General features: G+C 29.4%; 1 protein-coding gene across 7 annotated transcripts in view; it reads right to left on the bottom strand.

Moving 5' to 3' along the window:
• The window catches only part of LOC105208533 (uncharacterized protein CG43867), a 349073-nt gene that overhangs the window by 148575 nt on the left and 178965 nt on the right, over positions 1-21533 (bottom strand). For 5 of the 7 annotated variants that reach the window (XM_054232672.1, XM_054232673.1, XM_054232674.1 and 2 more), the window contains one exon: positions 16763-16818. The exons of the other annotated variants lie outside the window; for them this stretch is intronic. In XM_054232672.1, the coding sequence (XP_054088647.1) occupies positions 16763-16818 (56 nt within the window). The remainder of the gene's footprint in view (positions 1-16762; positions 16819-21533) is intronic. 7 annotated transcript variants of the gene reach the window in all.

Below are 21533 nucleotides of genomic sequence, written 5' to 3'. Positions count from 1 at the left end.
TGGTGCGCCTTAATCCACTCACAATTAATTTGAATGCATTTGCGCAACGCTTATGCTAATTACTAGCTGGCTGCCCATTTGGAGCCACAGTCACAGCATGGCATGGCATGGCAGCATACAAAATTACAAAAACCATAACACAACTAACGAGTTAATCCGATTATGTAATTAATTATTTTCGCTTGCGGCCAGCAGCGGCTTGCGGCTAATACCCGGTGGCATGAATGTTCTATACATATATATTCCGTTTTTTCTAAGTATTAGTGTGTTGTACGTTAATGAAATTTTAGCTGTTTTTGAGACGCTTATTGATATGTCATTATGGCTCAGCTTAACACCAACGCCTGATTCTTATTTGTGGTCAGCGATAATTAGCGGCAGCTACAGCAGGGGCTACACTGCATTGCGCGCATATTTCAAACGCAAATTGCTTTACTTTTCACTGTTAACTACCGTTTTTTAGTTTCTCCCTTTACTCTCTTCCTTCTTTTCCCATATTTAGCAGCGCAGCTTAGCCTGGTCGGTCGGTTCAATTTCGCGCTAATGCTTTTTCTTGTCATTCTATTAATGATTTTCGTAATTAGTGTTGCATACCAGCAGGCGCTGTGGTGTATAGAAAATTAGCATAATTAACGCGAAGAGATAACGAAGGAGAAACCGTAAAAGAAATTCAATAAAAATACACAGGAAAAAATAATTTGGAAATTAAAAAAAAATTTAAATTTGCTGGTGAAAAATTTTTTTTTTTAACTTTTCAAAATATAATAAACTTAATTTTTATAAAATAAGCTACAAAAACAATTTAAAATTTTAAAGAACTTAAAAAATTTGTGATAATTTTCAAAATTATGAATTATTAATTACAAAAAAATTCAAAAACTAAATATTTAGAAAAAAAACTGCAAAAATGTAAACAAAAAATTAAAATTAAAATTTAAGAAATTCAAATTTTCAATTTCAAATTTGTTTAAATTTTTTTTTTTAAATATCGTACAAAATAAATGATTTTTTGAAAAACTTTAAAAATATGTGAAAATTTTCAAAATTATGAATTATTAATTAAAAAAAAATTCGAATTTCAAAAAAAAAATGTAGAAAAAATATTAACAAAAATTTATAAATATTTAATTAAAATAGCAAATTAAAATTTCAAAACATCAAAATTTATTATTAAATTAATAAATATTAATAAATTTATAAAATAACGAAAGAAATTAAACAAATTAAAATTTTTAAATAATAAAAAATTTAAAAATTAAATACAAATGAATTTAAAAAATTAAATATTATAAAACAGCATATAAAAATAATCAAATTATTAAATTTCAAAATTCTAAATTTGTATTCGTATTAATTGCAATTTATTGAAAAAAAAAATATATTTTTAAAAAATTTCACAATGTTAAAAACTTAAAAAAAAAATTGAAAATTTTCAAAATTATGAAATATTAATTTAAAAAATTTACAATTTTAAAAATTAAATTTTTATAAAAATTAAAAAAAAAATTAAACATTAAATTAAATTAATGAAATTAAAATTTTAAATCTGAAATTAAAATTTCAGAACTTAAAAATGTTTTATTAAAACAATAAATATTGATTAATTCATAAAATAACGTAAAAAAGTTAAATATAAAAAATTATACATTTTGAATAATAAAAATTTCAAAAATTTAATTTATAAATTTAAATGTTATCAAATTATAAAATTTTTATTAAAAATTTTAATACTTTATTAATATTTATTTATATTTATTGCATACATATATATTTATTGCAATATTTTTTTTTATTGAAACAAGAAGGAATATTTAATAAAATATATTTTTTTTTGTATAATTACTAAAAAAGTAGCTTTATAAAAAAAAACTAATAATTCAAAAGAAATAGGAAAAAAAATTAAATTTTTTTAAATAAAAAATTCCAAAAAACGTATATAAAAAATGTTGGGACAAAAGAAATATTTCCGTAAATCAAATAATATAAATATAGTATATTAATTTTGTAAAAATACCAAAATTTAAAAAAAAATTAAAAGAATTTTAAAATTGGATTTTTGTGTATTTTTTTTATAATGTAAAAAATTTTAATTTTTATTTAAAAAGTTTAATTTTTATTTAAATTTTTCCATTAAATTTGTTAATTTTAATTTTTTTTTTTAAGTTTAAGTTTTAATTATCATATTTCCTACGTTTTTAGATAATATAATTTCAAAATATTTATTTTTAATTTTTTTTTTCATTCTAAAATTCGATATAAAATATTTGTCTAAATTGTTTATAAAAAAAATATATATTTCATATTCTTCACACAGATTGCCATTGACAACCACTTCATTGTCATTTAATAATTAACGAATTCCATCGAGCTCCTAAAATTGTGCAGCACAAATTTACGATTTTTCCACGCATGAAACAATTTGGACGAAAATTTCACCACGCCACATTTGAGTGGCGTAAAGCGCAGTGAAGCGTACGCTGATTGTCGATTCACTAACGACCAAAAATACTAGCGACAGGCGGCAATTAATTAAATTGATGACTAGTTCGGAAGAGTATTTGCATATTTTTAGGCGCACAAAGTACTTAAAGCGTTAAATAAAAGGCATATGGAATAAAATAGAATAAAAATTGAATTCCAAATGGAATGGAAATTGATTGTGTTCATCAGTCACATCTTTTTTCGTTTAATAGATAAACAATGGTAATTCTCAACGGGTTTAAGGTAGAGAAATTTAGTATAGCAGTGGAATACAATTGTTTTATTTTTCAGCGGACTTTAAAAATATCTTCTTTATCTATAAAAATTGTAAATATAATAAGCAAATCAAAAAATGGCGAAAGATAATTATTTTAACTTTGTGAAATAATATAGCATTTAAACAATTTTTTTTTAATAAATTTTAAATATTTTGTTTGTATTTTTTAGAATAGAAAAAATTTTAAAAAAATTCCAATTTCTTTACCAAAATTTTAGTCTTTTTACCTTTAATACGTCTATTGGTAAACACTTTTGATCCTAACCAAATATAAAAAAAATTAAATTATGTGAAAAGAAAAAGATTTGAGGTTTTTAATATAGCATTCAAATTTTTTTTCATTTAATTTTTTTAATATTAATTTTAAACATAAATTTTGTGAAAAAAATAAGATTTGAGGTTTTTAATATAACATTAAAAACTTTTTTATTTTCATATTTTTAATATTTATTTTATATTTTTTAATAAATTTTTAATTAATATTTTGAAAATGTTGTTTTTAACTGACTTTTAAAATTAGATTTTTTTACAAATTTTTTTTTAATATGGTTTTGATAATTTTTTATAAAATTTTAATTATTATAATATTTTGAAATTTTTTTGTTTATCTATCAAACAGCACCTTTAATTCTCAACCGGTTTATGGAAATAAATATTAGTATACAAGTGGAATATAATTGATTTATTTTTCAGCTGAATATGTTGACTTTTAAAAATATCTTCTTAAACTATAAAAATTTTAAAAATAATTTCAAAATTGAATTTGAGAATATGTTTGTAAATCATAAAAAATAAAAAATGGCGAAAGATAATTATTTTAACTTAGTTAAATAATATAGTATTTAAAATTAAATCTTTTCTATAAATTTTAAATATTTTGTTTGTATTTTTTAGAATTTTATAATGAAATTTTTTTTTTTTAGAAAACATTGTGAAAATTCGGTACCAAAATTTTAGTCTTTTTACATTTAATACAATTATTGGTAAACAGTTTTGACCCTAACCAAATATAGAAAAAAATAAGTTTTGTGAAAAAAAGGTTTGAGGCTTTTAATAAAGCATTCCATTTTCTTTTTCATTTAATATTTATTTTAAACTTAAATTTTGGGAAAAAAAAGATTTGAGGATTTTGGATAACATTCCATTTTTTTTTATTTTCATATTTTTAATATTTATTTTATATTTTTTAATAAATTTTTAATTAATATTTTGCAAATGTTGTTTTTAATTAACTTTTAATATTCGATTTTTTTATAATTTTTTTTTAATATAGTTTTGATAATTTTTTATAAAATTTTAATTATAATAATATTTTGAAAATTTTTTGTTTATCTATCAAACAGCACCGTTAATTCTCAACCGGTTTATGGAAATAAATATTAGTATACAAGTGGAATATAATTGATTTATTTTTCAGCTGAATATGTTGACTTTTAAAAATATCTTCTTAAACTATAAAAATTTTAAAAATAATTTCAAAATTGAATTCAAAAATATGTTTTTTTTTTCAAATATTGTTTTGAATATTTTTTTGAATGTTTGAAATTCTTTCAGGAAAAATTGAGAAAAGTCGGTACCCAACATTTGTTAGTATTTTTACATTTACTTAAACCAATCTAAAGCTTTGTGACCTGGCCTACAGCACTAATATAGACTTTGAATTGAATTTTTTGATAAAAAGAAATTAAAAATTTCGATTTTTTTGAAAAAAGAAGCACAATAAATCTACCATTAGTCAATTGATGACAGCCAACACGTAAACACAATTATTTACGCTATGCTTTTCAGCGCCACCTTTGCAGCTGGCGAAATGTATTTCATGGTGACCTGTCAAAGCAACGCTGAAAAGGACGATGTGCGAAAAAATTGTGTATAGAGGAGAAAAAAGCGACGCCATTGATTTCATACGTTTAAATAAAACTCGACTGAATGCGCTTAATAAATAATTGAATTGCGCGCGTTTAGGGAGCCAAAGAAAACAACAGCAAACAAGGGAAATGGGAAATGACAGCTGAAAGGATACAAGAATACGCAACGAGAGACGAAACAAACAAAGGTGCGCACATATGTTTTTTATTTTTGGTTGTATTTGAGAGAAAAAGCTAAAAATAGCAAATAAATACAAATGCAATGCAATTTCGGCGCTGTCCACATGCATATGTAGCATTTTCTCCAAAGCATTGCATACTTTTTGGCGCACAAACAGAAATTATAAAATTTTTTTCACAGCAGTTGGAGTGCGATTGCACAGCAAATAGCGCAAAATTACTCAAAATATGTGTGTATGTGAAAGGGTCGTGACAGCAGCTTTAGCGCACCTGGCGCATAGCTAAATGCCATTGCTCGTTGCACTTTTCATTCAACCATCCATCTCTCTAATCTCTATCTGCAGCTGTCTGTCAGCTTGTTTGTCCCTTAGTCCGTCTGCTTTCGCTTTACGCGAGTCTCGTCGCTATGCCTGGCTGGTGCTGCTGCTGCACTTGCAATTTGCTATGTCGCGTCTGTTCAACTATTTGTGCGCAAATATTTCCCTGTTGCGTCGGTCCTGCCCGTCAGGTGTACTTGCATTTTTTTGTACCTTTGGCATTTGAAATATTTGTGCTTGACATTTTATTTGTAATTTTTTGTACCTTTTCCGTTTACGGTTGCATATTTTCTTCAATTAAATTCGGGTTTTCGCAAATTTCGAGCTTTAAATTCCTATTTTCTAGCATTATATCATTCACATAAAGTTATTTCATATATGTTTTCATTCAAAAATTTGATTTCCTCATTTTCTATTATATATGCTGTATGGATGCTACTACTATAGTCAGAGAACTGCTTATATAAGTTTTTTATATTAAAAATATATCCGCTATTAAAATCATACTAAAAGTAGATGAAACGAAGAGTCATTTCTCATGAGCGCCTAAAAGTATGCAATCAATTCATTTGAAATTTAACAATTTCACCCAAAATATCCTTAATATCAGGCAAAATTTGAAGACTTATTAAAGAGACCCAGAAACTTTTGTCTTCTTCCAACTCTCTACAAAAATTCCTATTTTTTGCGCCTAAATGTATGCAACAATTTTGTAAATATATAAAAAAAAATATTAAGATAATAATTAAATTTGAAATTTAGTTGAGAGAAAGACATACTTGTTCCTATCGCCCAAAAATATGCAACAATTTTCATATTTGTATTCCAAAAAATTGTTTACGAGGGAAATTTTATAGCAAACCATTTTCTTGCGAAGAAAATTTTATATGCAATAAAAAAAACGTCAAAAAGCGCCTTAAAGTATGCTACCTGGGGTAAAAAGTCGGCTAATATATGTCTAAAATTACATATTGGACTACAACTTTGCTTCCGTCGTTTTTTTTTTTTGCAAATTTAAGGCTTCATTGTATAAAAACGGTTACAGAAATGTTATTCAAAATATTGGCCGTCGCTAGCTACTACTTTTGATCATCGTTCTGGCAGCATGTGTATTCCGTGACGAAAGAACTTCTCATCTTTCGAGTCGATCCTAGTATCAATCCAATTTTTGACTTTTTCATAAGAACTGAAGTGCACCTTTGCGACGTGAGGCCGAGCATTGTCATGCTGTACTGACTTTATCGTGTCTTTCCTCGTACTGTGGCCGTTTTACTTTTAGTGCTCGACTCAAACGCATCAATTGCGTTTGGTATCGATCTCCTGTGATGGTTTCACTTGGCTTTAGCAGCTCATAATATATCACCCCCAGCTGGTCCCACCAAATTCAGAGCTTGGCGCCGTGAATGTACGGTTTTGCCGTCGTCGACGTGGAGGCATGTCCAGGCTTTCCCCATGACTTAGCTTAGGATTATCGCAGTGAACCCATTTTTTGTCGCCAGTTACAATGCGATGTAAAAATAGATTTCGGTTGTGCCTTCGAAGCAGCTGTTCACATGAAAAGAAGCGCCGTTCGACATCTCTTGGTTTCAAGTCGAAAGGAAACCCAGTTTCCTTCTTTCCGAATCATCCCCCTGGCTTTGAGACGTTTTGATACGGCTTGCTGTGTCACTTGCAACGATTCGGCCAATTCCTTGTGGGTTTGAAACGCATCTTGATCGAGTAATGCTTCAAATTCAGCATCTTCGAAAATCTTCTGCCTTCCACCACCATGCCGGTTTTCGAGTTCATAATCACCATTCTTAAAACGTTGCAACCATTCGCGACATGTTTTTTCACTTAGGACAGCCTCACCGTACGTATCCGAAAGCATTCGATGAGCCACAGCCGCACTTTTCTTGCAATTAAAAAAGAAAAGCAAAATTTCCCGCAAATGTCCAGAACTCGGCTCAAAAAGTGACATTTTCAGTTGCGAATAAGTTTGGGATGCAAACAGATCTCTACAAATATTTTGTTGGGTTAATGTTAATCGATTTAATCGACCAGTAATTTATAATGTACAACATATTATTTTATATTATCAGGTCAAAACTGCTTATTTTATAAAAAAAAAACGTTCAAAAATATTGCTTTAGGAAACATTTTCTTACAAATTTGATTGGAGATTATATAAGTTCGCTGATAAAATATAGCGATAGTGAGTATTTATAAGTAAAAATAGAAATACAAATCAATATATGCCTAAAGGTATGCTATACTTATATAAAATAATAGACTTCTTATTAGTTAACCTCATATATAAACCGGAGACTTTCTCCATAATTTATTTTTAACGCTACGTCCCCTTAATCTGCCCTCAAAATTAGAAAAATCTACTAGTTTTTCACTGCGCCTAAAAATATGTTAACCAAAACTTTTCCAACATAACAAACTTCACCAACTCATACGAATTTCATAGTAAATCGAGTAGTAATATCCATGCAAAATGTCAACTAGCCCACATGAACGCATACCATTTTGCACGTTAGCACATAAAAGTATGCAACTAAAAGTAATTAAAATTCATAAGCAAGCAATAGGTGAATGGCTGGCCAGCCATTACGGCTGACATTTCAATCACAGTTAGCAAGTGCAGTAAATAGCAGCTGGCCACAAAAAATCAATTAACATGTTGAGAAGTTCAGGGGCAAGCAGTGAGATGATGTACGCAAAAAAAAGTGAAATAAATTGGAGTTTGTACACTTTCGGCTATTTGGTGTTGGCACTTAATCTTTGGCCATTAAGCAATGACGACACTTTTATGTTACTTTAATAAACTGCTCTGGGAAGTTTATGTGTAGCAGGAACTTTAGTTTTTTTCAATGTCATTGAGGTTAATATGTGCTTTCAAGTGTGTTGGAAGAGAAATGGTCCAATTTTTGGCTATTTTAGGTAAAAATATTGAGCTGAATTTAGTAATAGATAAGTGAAACTGTTTTTGAAGTTATTTCTTAATGATTTAAGGGGTCTGGAGAGCGTGCATGCAGGCGCTTACAAAGTTATAGAGTTTCTGTAAGCTTTAAGCTTAAGTTCTACCATTTTATGGCTAAGTTTTACAACTCAACTACTTGTATAAGCTATTGGAATCATATTGTTTGCGTAAATATAATCCCACACATACAAAATAGCACAAATAAAGACATGTCAGAAAAAGTTAGCAACTACAAAATGTATAGCACCCTTAACCACGAAAAGCTCTAACAGCTTAAGAAAAATTTTTTCTTCAAAAGAAAGCAGCAAATAATTTCCAACTTACTTTGCCAACAATTCATAAATAATCATATATTTTAGCAAACAATCAAACTAAAAGCATTGCAACAACAACACGAGTGTCTATACCATAAAGAAATGTGTAGAAAACGAAAATTGTTGCATAGTTTAAGGGCTGCATGCGACTTTGGTACTGTCAAGTGTTTGCCAATTGATACAAATCGTTCAATAATCACCCCATTGCAATTTATTTTTATGTACTGTTAACTGTATACATCTATGTATTGTATATACGTATGTGACACATACTTTCAGGCGCGAAAGCAACACACACTTGTATGTTTAAGTGGAAGTGCCAAAGTTAGTAGTGGCAAGCAGATGCTGCTTTGCTAAAAATTACTCCCGGTAGTGTAATGTTAGTTAGTTGCGTGCAATTTGATCTTTTCTTTGTGTTTGTGACAGGTGGCAACACTCAAGTTATGTAATAACTGTTATTACCTTAAAGAAATGTTATGGAATAAAGGTAAAAATAACTTGAAAATTATTTTGAGACCTTTCGTTATTTTTTTTACAAAACAGGTGGCAACACTGCTGTAGAATAATGTTGGAAAACTCGGTAAAGGTGTACATTAAAACACATTGATAATTTTTTTTTTTACAAAACAGGTGGCAGCACTGTCTCAAAAAATAAATAAAACTGAAGTGCCATGTATTCAATTAATTTTATAAAATATGTTTTGGAAGAAATTTTATGTCAAATCTTACAAATATGCAGAAAAACAAGTTAAATGCGCCTTAAAGTATGCAATAAATTTAATTTGGGTAGAAATTTTATTTACAAATAATAAAGAGTGGCAGTTATGCCTTTCTATTTTCCATTTTCGGACTTTTGATGAATTATTTAACTAATTAAAAGGTAGCGCCTAAATGTATGCTTTTAGTTTTATGATTATTTCACTGTTAGGAACATAATATGTAATCTTGAAGTCAAAATTTAAAAAGTATGTTTCCGGTACAATTTGAAACACTACAAATGAGAAGAAAGTTTGAAAAATGTGTAGACTTGTTATTAAGTGCCTAAAGGTATGCTAATAAATTTTTAAAAATTTCTTTCAATTTATGAAATAACTACTCCTTGGAATCTTACAAGTCTTCGAATTCCTCTGCGAAAATTTTTTTCAAAAATTTCTACAGCTAACTACACTAAAGAAGCCTTTAGGTATCCTATTTAAGTGCTGTGGAAACCTTGAAAATGCTTAGCGTCTTATCAAGTAATTAGAAATATTTCTACAATGTCATAGGTAATTCTATGCTGCTTATAAGAGAAATAAATATCCTCACACAACTCGCAAAATATGTGTTTGTAGTAAGCCTAGTTCGTCAACGCCGCAAAATATGCTTGCAATGTCGCTTAAAATCGTAAAAATATCAGTTACTGCTTAATTCCAAGAAAATTGTGTGCAAAGCAGCGAAGGAAAATATGCATTTTACTTATTTTCAAATATTTGAATACATTGGCAAACGAGCGAAAAATATGCGCTTGCATAACCTCAGGCGCAAAAATATAATAAAGTTTAGTTTTTCCAGCAAAAAGGGATATGCTTAGCTCTTACGCTTACAAAGCTTATAGAAAAAGGACCAAAATGTAATATCAAAAATAATAATGCCGGTGTAGTGTTTCATATACAAGTAAGTTGAAGAACATCCACAAAGCTGGTATGCGCAAAGTGTCTTGCTTTCTTCACAACAACTGCTGTATAGCGCTTGACGTACAGCTTTTATGTTCTTCACAATTTTTGTTGTTGTACAGAAAATATCAGATTTCAAAGCCAATGACTTGCTGAACCTTTGCGCTTATTAATTTTAAATATTTCCACATTCGAGAAAAACGAAAGAAAACTGCAGAAAGGATATGCAAATAATGATGTATATGAACTGCTGTCACTCACAATGCGAGGGGGTGTGTATGGAATGGGGGAATTTGGAGTGGAAAGTGGCTAAAACAAAGCAGTAGAGAGTAATATAAGTTCATTTAGAGAGGTTAAAGTAACGCTGAAAGTGGTTGAAGCACCTTATAAGCGAGGGAATTTTGATGAATTGTGAAAATAATTTAAAATGATTCTAAAATCTATTTGGAGGATACTTTTAGGAGCGGAATAGCGCTGTTAAGCTTCATTTTTATACTAGTGAGTTGGAATATTGCAAGGAAAGGTACCAACATCATATTGTCTTAGCATACCCTTAGGAGTCAAGTATAAAAATAAGTCCTTTAGTAAATATACTCGGAAAACACTAATTTGATATTTATAGCCTACTTTTAGGTGTTTATACTAAAGACAGACACAAATAAATTAATGTAAATATCTTGCGCATTTTTAATATAATTTTCTGGAAATGCCTAATCTTAGCTCTTTTATTATACATAAAAATATTTTTTTATAGCATACTTTTAGGCACTTTCATTGCTTAAAATTAAATTCAAGAAAATAAGTGCCACGCAGTATTAAAAATGAGCTCCTCTTCAGCTTAATAAAATTGTAAAAAACATTAATTTGACAATTCATAATTCTAAAGCATACTTTTATGCGCATTGAATATATTGAAGATATGTGTAAGCAATTGTGTAGTAGTAAAGACGAAATACCATAAAATTTTGTAAATATTCTCAATCATATGTCATAACTGTAATTGAACTGTGACAAAGCTATGAAATAATAACTTTTAATTGCCTACTTACAGGCGCTTTGGAGAATTAAGTTTGTTAAGTAAATGTCTTACTTCATTCATTCATTTTAATACTTAATTGCAGCTAGAAATGAATGTGTAAGCTTTTCTATTAATTTATAAGCTGTTCACTGAAACATATTTTTAGGCGCTGACTCAAGAAAAAGGCTGCATATGTAAAATATCAGCTTAAGTTTGATTACATGTCATAAATAAAATAACAAATTATACTAATTGATGTGAAAAATCTATATTTAAATCTCCTACGCCTTAACTTATGCTTCGTTGTAACTTTGCAAAAAAATGGCAGACATTTGTATAATGAAAAATCCCCGCTTATTTCTGCGCAATCAAAACAAATTATAGTTATTTCCTCTAATTAAATTTAATTCCAAATGCTATTTTAAGATCACAACTCATTCGCATTGCCTACACACAGGCGCGCAACTGCTTTCAACTAAACAACAAGTCGTAAATCAAATGCAATTAACGTTAATTAAATACACATCAAGTAGCCATGACCACAAAGCGTTCAGCACATCTTTTATGATTTTCCACATTTTCCAGTTAACATTTAACAATTATCATTTAGCGTAGCATACACACCAGCGCAAAAACAAATTAAATGAGAAAATGTGATTTTGCGCCAGAGCGCAATAACAAATAAGAAAACTTAAGCCCATAGGCAGGCAGGCGGTCGAGCAAAACTTTCTACTGAAGAATAAACCATCACACACAAACCATTGTTGCGCCGTAAAATATGCTACGAATTTTCGAGCATCGGTAATTTGTTAAAATCGCAATGGCTACGGCAAACAAACAAATCACCAGACAAACCGCAACCGGACCACCTGCTGTGTGCTGGAGATCCTTCCTGCCTGAGCAATTTTGAGGCTTTTGAAAATTGCCACACGCGCCTCAGGGCATTTTGTAGCATATAGCATATTTATGGGGTGCGTTTCGCCCAAAAATTTTCATTATAAGTTTTTTCGTGTTTAACAAATCGAAGATGAGCAATGCTGTTGCACGGCACGGCAGACTTTGAAGTTATGCAACCCTCAGTCGTCAGCTTGTTGCTTGCTTATATTAAGTGTAGCATACATTTTGGGGCGCTGTGCTTCGAGTGCGTAGAATTTGCGTGCTGTTGTAGTGGGAGCATGCTATTCAAAGGGGTTCTTATTGTGATTATTGCCGCTGCTGATTTCGATAATTTTATTTTAAGTGCTCTTAAATACATTAGACTTATTGGAATTCACTGCCTGCGCTTATGCAATGCAGTAATCATATTTGTTGTCTTTGTTGGGGATGTGTATATAGTTGGTATAGGTTTTGAGTAGAATAAGAATTGAAATAAAAAAAGTTTTTGTGGATGAAATTTTTAATTTAATGAAGTATACCTTTGTGCGCCACCCTTATTCGGAGTATATACTCCAATGAAAGACATAAAAAGAGGGTTTCAAAGTTTTTTTTGTCGAATTTTATGCTTATAAATGTAAGGATTTCTCTCAAAGCTATTCAAATAAAAAAAAGTTTTTAAGTCTAGATCGGTCAATATTGTCCTAGGATAGTTATTATTCAGTTAAGATCTCGCAGCACAGGGCACAGATGATTTTCAGTGCCGTCGGTTAAAAAGATTTATAAACTCTGTTTCTAAACGACCAGACAGGAGTCTTATATGTAGGTTCTTCAGGGCTTTCTACCGGAAAGCTTTTCCTTAATAATGGAGATTGAACAGGCTAAGCTTCGATATGGAGAAGTGTGGAGTCGATACTCTTCACGGAGTTTAATCAAGTTTGCTGGACATCCATGCAGGACCATTACACATATTAATTACATTACATAATTTTATGCCTATAAATGTAAGTTCGAGAAATTTGAAGGGAGCTAAACTTTTCTCAAAGCTTTTAAATACTGAAGAGCTTTTAAGCTTAGATCGGCAAATATTAAAGTTATAAAGAGATCCTTTAGTTAAGATGTTTAGGAGCTAGACTTTTCTCAAAGCTTTTAAATATTAAAGAGCTTTTAAGCTTAAATCGGCAAACATTAAAGTTATAAAGAGATCCTTAAGTTAAGGTGTTTCAATATGGGGTTAAAAGGTTCAAGATTAAAGCTTTATAAGCTCTATTACTAACTGACGAGGTAGGACTTATATCGACCTATAAGAGTGTACTTTCCTGCTAAGTACTTTCCTTTTAAGAGTGGAGCCCAAACAAGTTAAGGTTTGGTATGGCTAAGAATGAAAACTTCCACAATAAGCTTTATTTGGAGCTCAGGAGCTTTTTTAAAACTCACTTCGAGAAAGCATGTTTATTAGGACAGACGATATTCCATAAAACATTACAACAACAGGAAAAGTTAAAATTTTGGATTTTGACTAAATCAGCAATGCTTAGGAGCTTTCTTAAAGCTCACTGTGTAAAAGCTTATTCATTAGGACTGACAAAATTTCAAAATATATTACAACACCAACAGGAAAAGTTGTAATTTTGAATTTAGACTAAGGAAGAGTTGCTCCTAGTTTATTAGGTTCGACTGAATTTCAGAAAATATTACATCAACAACTGGAAAAAATGGAAGTTTTGGATTTAGACTAAGTCAGAGTTGCTTAGGAGCTTTCTTAAAGCTCGCTGCGTAAAAGCTCACTCATTAGAACCGACTATAAACCAGGAATATTACAACAACAACAGGATAAATGCTTCTAAATCCACAACTGAAGCTCCAAACTCAACGCTCATACCAAAAAAGACAAAGCTGTTGCGCTCTAGCCCCAGCTGTGGAGTCTATACTATACATATATGTATATCTATTTATATGTAGAGTTGTATATACATATATTAGATTGGCATTGTGTCTGTACGCCGGTTTTGCTCCTAAATTGAGCAGCACTACGTGATGCCACACTTAACCCACCGAACGTGTTTGAAATATTTACACAGAGAATACCAAAAATAATAAAAAAAAAAAACAAAAAATAAATAATAAACAAAAATGGTGGCAGAAGAAAAATGGGAAATACAACAACAAAAACAAACACACAACCAATATATGGCAAAAACTATTGCTACAACAACAACAATCATAGCAACAAACAGTATTTGAATAATATTTGTATGGATTTCATTTATAACAGTTTTTTGGTGTGTGTGTGTTTGCGTATGTGTGCGTGTGCGTGTGCGTGCGCCAACACAAACTACTCGCTTGAAATATGAATTGCAAATATAAATATGAGTCAAATTTTTAGTAACAAATATCCAGTCATAAATAGATTCAGCAAATAAATAAATAAAGGAGAAGTGGATGCAAGAAGAGTTGTAGGAGAGGAGGAGGGAGTAGAGAAAGAGTAGTGGTTGTTTAGAGAGTAAGTTCTTTATAATACATATGTATATATATATATTTATATTTTCACTTCCATTGTGCCGCCATTTGTGGCTTTCAGTTGATGAATTTCTGTTCTATAGCAAAATTCAGTTCAGTTGAGTGGCCTAAATACACACCCATACATATTTACTCATATTTATGCCACTTGTGTGGGTGTATGTGTATGTGTGCGTTTGTTTGTAGTTGAGTGGCTGAGTGGCTTATGAATGACCAAATGGGACATGAATAAATTTGTGTGCATTTAACTAAGTGCAATTGAATAAAAGCACCGAAATTGTAGTAAAATAATTTGTGAAAAGTAATCAATATTTATAGAGGTATTTAAGGCAATGAAATTGTAAGACTTTAGGATTTAAGAAATAGCTGGAATATATTGCGAAAGAAAAGTAACCAAAATTTATGTTTATTAAATATTTTTTGAATAAAAAAAATACAAAAAAATAAGTATAATCATTTTTTTATATATACATTTTTTATAAAAATATTTATTTATTAAATTTTTTCACAGAAGAAAGATTAAATTTTTTTTATTAAAAAAAATTAAAATTTTACATATTTCACCAAAATTTAAAATTAAAAAAAAAAATCAAAAAAATAGTTTTGAAATGTATTTTGATTAAAAAAATTTAAATTAACATATTAAATAATTTTTTTAAATTAAAAAAAATGTATACATATTATGAAAAATGAATAAAAATATTTCTTTAATGAATTATAATTAATAAAAAAAAAAAAAACATTTTTAAATTTGAAATAAAAAAAAAAAAACAATTTAATTCAAAAATTATTTTTTTCTACCAAAAAAAATTATATTTATAAAATTAATTAAAATTTTATTTTCCTGAATGAAAACATGAATAAAAATATTTTTTTTATAGTTTAACTAACTTTAATTAAAATTTATTTAAAAAACAATTTTTTTTAATATAAAAAAAATTAATTTTAAATATTATTTTTTTTATCAAATTAATTTAAATTTTTTTTTTTTTAATAAAAATTATAAAAAATTTATTATAATATAATTTCCCTGTTTTGCTTTTACTTTATTTTTTAGGACACATTTAAGCATAAACTACTTTAATACTCTTTTTTTTTAATAGTAAGTAATTATTTTCGTTGAAAAATTTTTTAATTAATTTAATTTAATTTTTTTTAACAAAAATTAAATATTATTGAAATATTTGGTTTATATAAAAAAATAAAAAAAAATTATAATATTTTTACTTAAATATACTTTATATTTTTTAATTTAATATTTTTGAATATTGCAAAATTTTATGGAAAAATTAAAATAAATTTATAAAAATGTAAAAAAAAATATTTTTTTGTAATTTTTTTTTAAATATAAAATTTTTTTTTGAATTCTTTTAACTTAAATATTTTTGTAAATTTTTTTTTATTTAATTTAATTTTGTTTCGTAATTTTGCTTTAACTTAAATATTTTTGTCACATTTTTTTTATGTAATATTTTTAAATATTATTTAATTTTTTCAAAGTTACAAATTTTGAAATATTTTTTTTTTTGTAGAAATTGTTTATAAAAATTATTATTTTAAAAAATTATTGAGCCTTTTCATAAAAAATTATTAATGCCTTTATTAAAATGAAAAATATTAACAGTTTTTATAAAAAAATATCCACAATTTCTAAAATAAATAAAAAATAAATTTTTAGTGCATTTTGTTATTTTTACATTAAATTTAAAGTAAAATTATTAATTCTTTCAATTAATCAAAACTAATTTTTTTAACTCAAAAGACCCTTCATCAAATTTATTCAACGAATTATATTATCTAATAATTGCACATCTAAAAATATTTTTTTCCTGTCCCACAATTTACAATTTATTTACAATGAAATTGCATGCTTGATTTATTGCATACTTGCAGGCGCATATCAGTGTAAAATATCAAAATTGAAATTAAATAACTTCCTGCTTGAAGTGCAACCACAAATCAAACCACAAAGTGTACAAATATTTGTGAATTAGATGCAAATTGTAGATAAGTTAATGGCAGGGAAATCAGTTGTAGCCACAGCTATGCTTAAGTGAACTAGATGTATGCATTTAAGAGCACTAAAGAGTGGTAATGTGTGTATTTAGTAGTTGAGAGTGTATTTATATCTCTAAATATGAATAATTTGTTTATTTAATTGTGTAAAAGTGGTAAACTCATAAGGTAAATTGTAAGTGGCTCTTGATGGTGTTAAATGTAGTATACATTTAGGTGTTTTGATGTATTTATTTATTATATAGATTGTGATTTATTTATTTAGTAATTTGGCTTACCACATTTGTTGGTATTAAATTTGACTTTTGAACTGAATAATCACCATATTGCTTACCTGTAAAGATAGTGAGAAGAATTTAACATTTTTATTCAGAAAGCATAAAATTGTAAGAAATGAAGTATAAATAACCTTAAAAGTTATAAATTTTTCGTTAAAATAGGGTATATGTTACACTTATTATATAGAAAGCAGCATAGAAGAAACTGTTGCCTACCTCTAGGCTCACACTATGGATTTGTTGCCTACATTGAGGCTCATTTTTGCAAAGTTACTCCATTTTCGGCACCTTTTTAAATATTCCAACTCTAGAGAAACCATATCCGTTCTGTCCAGCTCACACATGCCAAAATCGTTTAGATAACAAACTTTTAGTCTCATGCGCTTGCCATACAGCAACCATTCGTCACTCTTTCTCACAACTGCTGCAAACAGCTCAACCGTCAGTCACTCACTCACTCAGCCAGCCACGCTGTCAACCAAAAAGCTTCCGGTTTGATTGCGTTAAGCGTTTGCAAAATTGAAAATGTCACAAGTCATTGTCGTTGCTGTCAAAATTTATGCGAGGATTTTCGTATGATAAAAGCAAGGAAATTAAAAAAAGAAATCGAAATAAAAACCCGAAAAAAGTACTGCACAAAAGCTGAACAGTTTTTGTTGGCGAGTGCGCTGGCACGAAGAAAATATGGCTGCTCAGCTCCCTTTACCCTGCCTTTATTCAACTTTTCGTTGCACACTTCGTCCATTTTGTATAAGCTGCACCGTCTGTGTCACACATCAGCTGTCTTTTTTGCGTAAGAAAAGATGAGTGAGCGCTTTGGATGTATGCTTTTAGGCGCACGCTAATGGAATTCTGCAACAACAGAAATTATTACGAGAAGGATGCGTAAAAGTAATGGCAATTATGTCTCGACAATGTGATGAGAGAGAAATAGTGAAGCGCAGATTTGCAGGTATTAAGGGAAGACGCGTCTTCTTTCTCAACTTTATAATGAAGTTGGACTCAGATTATTTATTATTTTTGTATGACAATTGTTAGCTTCAAGATGACTTAGAAGACCCAACATTAAGTCACCAAGCTTTACAAGAAAATAATTATTATTTACAGATAAGCAATTCACAGAGCAGCCGTAAGGTATGCTAAGTTTTTTCTAATAAAAAAAAATTATGTTAATCAGCTTTCTATCTATTTAACAAAAAATAGGAAAAAATTATCTAGAGAAGATTCATTTCGTCTTAAAGATAAAACAGCCAAAAGGTATGCTTTATTTTTTTAGTTTATAAAATCTGTAACAAAAATTTATATTATCTCCAGCGAACTTTCTAACTAATTGTTTAAAAAAAAATATATTTAAAAAATTTCCAGAGATGATCCTTTTTGAGTTTTAAAGTCAAAACCGCCAAAAAGTATGCAACATTTTTCATTATTATTTACTTTCTCTGCTGTCTTCTACCAACTTTCTTTATTCAAGCGGCGCTTTATTTATACCACTGACCAACACGTTCACGTCACGTACGTCTGTCGCGTGACAACATACGGTAGCGGACGCTACGTCCAAGTAGTCTGTGGCAAATCAAGTGTATGAGTGCAAATAAAAAAGTGGAATCTAAAATTTATTCCACATACGAACCGCATGAATTTCAAATTACTGTGGGAAACAAATACAGCGCAAAGCAAGTGACGAAAAAGTGCAGCAAGAGCTCAGCAATAGGCGAGTTAGACAAGTATAGTCTTTAGAGCAACTGTAGACACATACAGCTATTGCCACAGTCTATTTGTTAAAGTGGCAAAAGTCAGCTTGGCGGTTAGTTAAAATGCGCGCAAGCAGCGAATGGTGAAGCTAATAGAAGCTAGAACTTGCTTAGTACTCAAGCAGAAAGTGTTGAAACACGTAGGCAGTAGTATACTTTTAGGGATTCTTGACTTTTTCGGCAATTTACTAGTTGTGAGTTAACACTTTTGGGTGGTTGGAAGGTAGATAAATATTGTTTTGTATAAATAGGTAAATATCAGCCTAAAGTTAGGCAATGTTTTATACTTTAAATGGCCAATAAGAAAACGAGTGTCTACTTTCAGGGGTAATTTAATCAATTTGAACGTTTTGAGTGGTTATAAGATATTTAAATATTTGTTTTTGATTAAATCGGTAAATATCAGCCTAAAGGTAGGCTATGTTTTTTAGTTTAAACAGCAAAATAATTAATTATTGCCTACATTCCGGCTAAATTTAGTAAAGGTGCACATATTCTTCTATTTTGAAATAAAATCTCGTGTCATTTTTCTTCAAAAACTTAAAATATGCAAATTCGATTTTTTTTCGAAAAAAAAAAATTTCAAAGCATCTCAACCAAGTTAAAATTCTCTTGGCATCCAAAGCAGCCACAGCAAATCAAATTTGCATTTTAAAAAATTTGCTTTACGCATTTCATATGTGTTTGGCTACTCATTGGCTGCGTAAACCAATCAAAGCGACCACAAACACATGCATATCTCCCCAGCCACACAGATTCACCTACATGCTGGGTCCAAATGCAAGCACCTTTATAACATTGCTTTGCTTTGCTTTGCCTTACTGGCGTTAGCCACTTTATACACGCTACGTGTGCGCTTAAATAATAAATGCAGCCACACACATGGCAGTGCTGCAGCCAGGCAATTGCCTGCTTTACGGTTTTGTGGCTGTTGCTTTGATAAAAGGCAAGTAAGTGGCTGTGAAGAAAAAGGTTGAAATTAATGTGATAAAGCTTTTTCATTGCGCGCTTCGACACCTCGTAATTTAACTCATTTCATTTTATTTACTTGACCGGATTTTTCTTTTACGATTCAATGGGTCGCCAGTCTAAATGTTGAGGCTTTAAAGTCGGCACAAGTTAAAATAGCAATGGTGTGTGGAAAATAGAAGACAGTTATTTGAATGTTTTCATAAAGTAGAAACTATGCTTCCTTTAAAACGAATTTAATTTCGGTCTACATTATACCCATTTCTGATATATTTATTTAATGGAAAGTAAAAATTGCATATACTTTTAGGCGTTACTAATAAGTTTCACACTTCCGTCAAATATATAACCACTTCAGAGCCATTTTCGACGCATTCAAACTCACTAATTTTATTCCAATAACTTTTTTCTTAAATAATAGACAATTTTTAGCATACTTTTAGGCATTACCGAAATAATTTACACTTTAATTAAATATATATCGACTTTGGGGCCTTTCTTGATTTTTGTTGACAAATGTATTTCATTATCAATGCATTTTTAATAATATTAAACTAAATTCGTTGCATACTTTTAGGCGTGGAAGTACTTTGTATGCTTTAAGTAGTGTCAAACATGCGTAAAGATACATTTCTCTTCTTTATCTTTATTTACATTTAAATTATTAGTAAGAAATAAGCATATTTAGCATGAAAAAACCAAGTGTGTAGCATACTTTTAGGCGTTAAATGTAAATTTCTTTAATTTATTAGTATTTTGGGTGATCATGAACTGTTTATTATCAAAACTTTTAAAAATAATTATAATTATAGCGTGTGGTCAACAAAAAATAACAAAATAGTGTGAGATCAAAGTATAATTTTAGGCGCTATGGCTGAATAAGTTTAAATCTGATTAAAAATTCTGTTTTTGTTATTTTTTTTTTACTTTGAATGAACCTAAAATTCAAATAAAATTAATATAAACTCAAAATTGCTCAACAAACCCTGAAAGTATGCAATAAATTCTGAAAATTAATTTCTAAAAAAAATTTATGGGACTTTAAATGTATATGTTTCCTTAACAAATTTTATTAAGAATACTTAAATAAGGTCTTATACTTTACAGCAACGCCCAAAAGTAGGCAAAAACTCTGCCAAAAAAAATCCACGAAATCAATCAGCATACAAAATAGTTCACTACCAAGGTTCACACACACACATACATAGTTTATTTTCGTTATGTCGCCCATACCAACTAAACTTAAGCAAGCACGCCTAAAAGCAAACTTTTATCTACACACTTTAATACGAACTCAAACTGAATTTACGTGTCTACCAAACTACTTTTGCAGTATTTACTCAACTATGACGTTGCCGCTGCGCACGGCGTCGATAGTAACTCAATATTCCCAATGCGGTTTAAGGAAACTGCTGACACACATACATGCAGGCAAACATATACATACTGGAAGGTATAGAATATGGAATATATATCATTGAAACTATTGCTTGAGCAAGGAAGAGATGAGAATACAGGCTCAACAACTGATTGGTCACGTGCTACCTCTGATTGCTTTGTATCCATTTCGATAGACAGACAGACAGACAAACAAACAAATGCACACACACGCACACATACGTGCATATATGTATATGAGTAATAGTGGCAAAAGCGTGCAAACAAACTAAGTGCGGGCATGAATCGAATGCAATTGGCACATGATAAATTCGTTTAAGCGCAATATGCTTGTATGTGTCTACACTGGCAGCATGCAATCAACCCCTTTGCCGCCGCTCGTTTATATAGTAGCTAGTAAACAAGTGCTACCTTCTTCACCTCAGAGTTTTTGTAGATTGGTTTTTGGTTGTTTTTCTTGTGAAAAATTGCCTTAAACTTTTGCCGTCTCAAGTATTGCGAAATAAAACTGTAATTGCTTGCACTTTAATATAAAATTAATGTGGTTGGCATACTTTTGGGCGCAAGTCACAATATATTGCAGGGAGGAATATGGCGCATGTTGATGGGGTTGCTTGTAATTTATGTTGCCGCGTCACGTGACGTTGCGGTAA

Source organism: Zeugodacus cucurbitae, chromosome 5 (genome assembly GCF_028554725.1).
Source record: "Zeugodacus cucurbitae isolate PBARC_wt_2022May chromosome 5, idZeuCucr1.2, whole genome shotgun sequence".
Classification (NCBI taxonomy): Eukaryota; Metazoa; Arthropoda; class Insecta; order Diptera; family Tephritidae; genus Zeugodacus; species Zeugodacus cucurbitae.
This window is presented reverse-complemented; position numbering and strand designations above follow the sequence as displayed.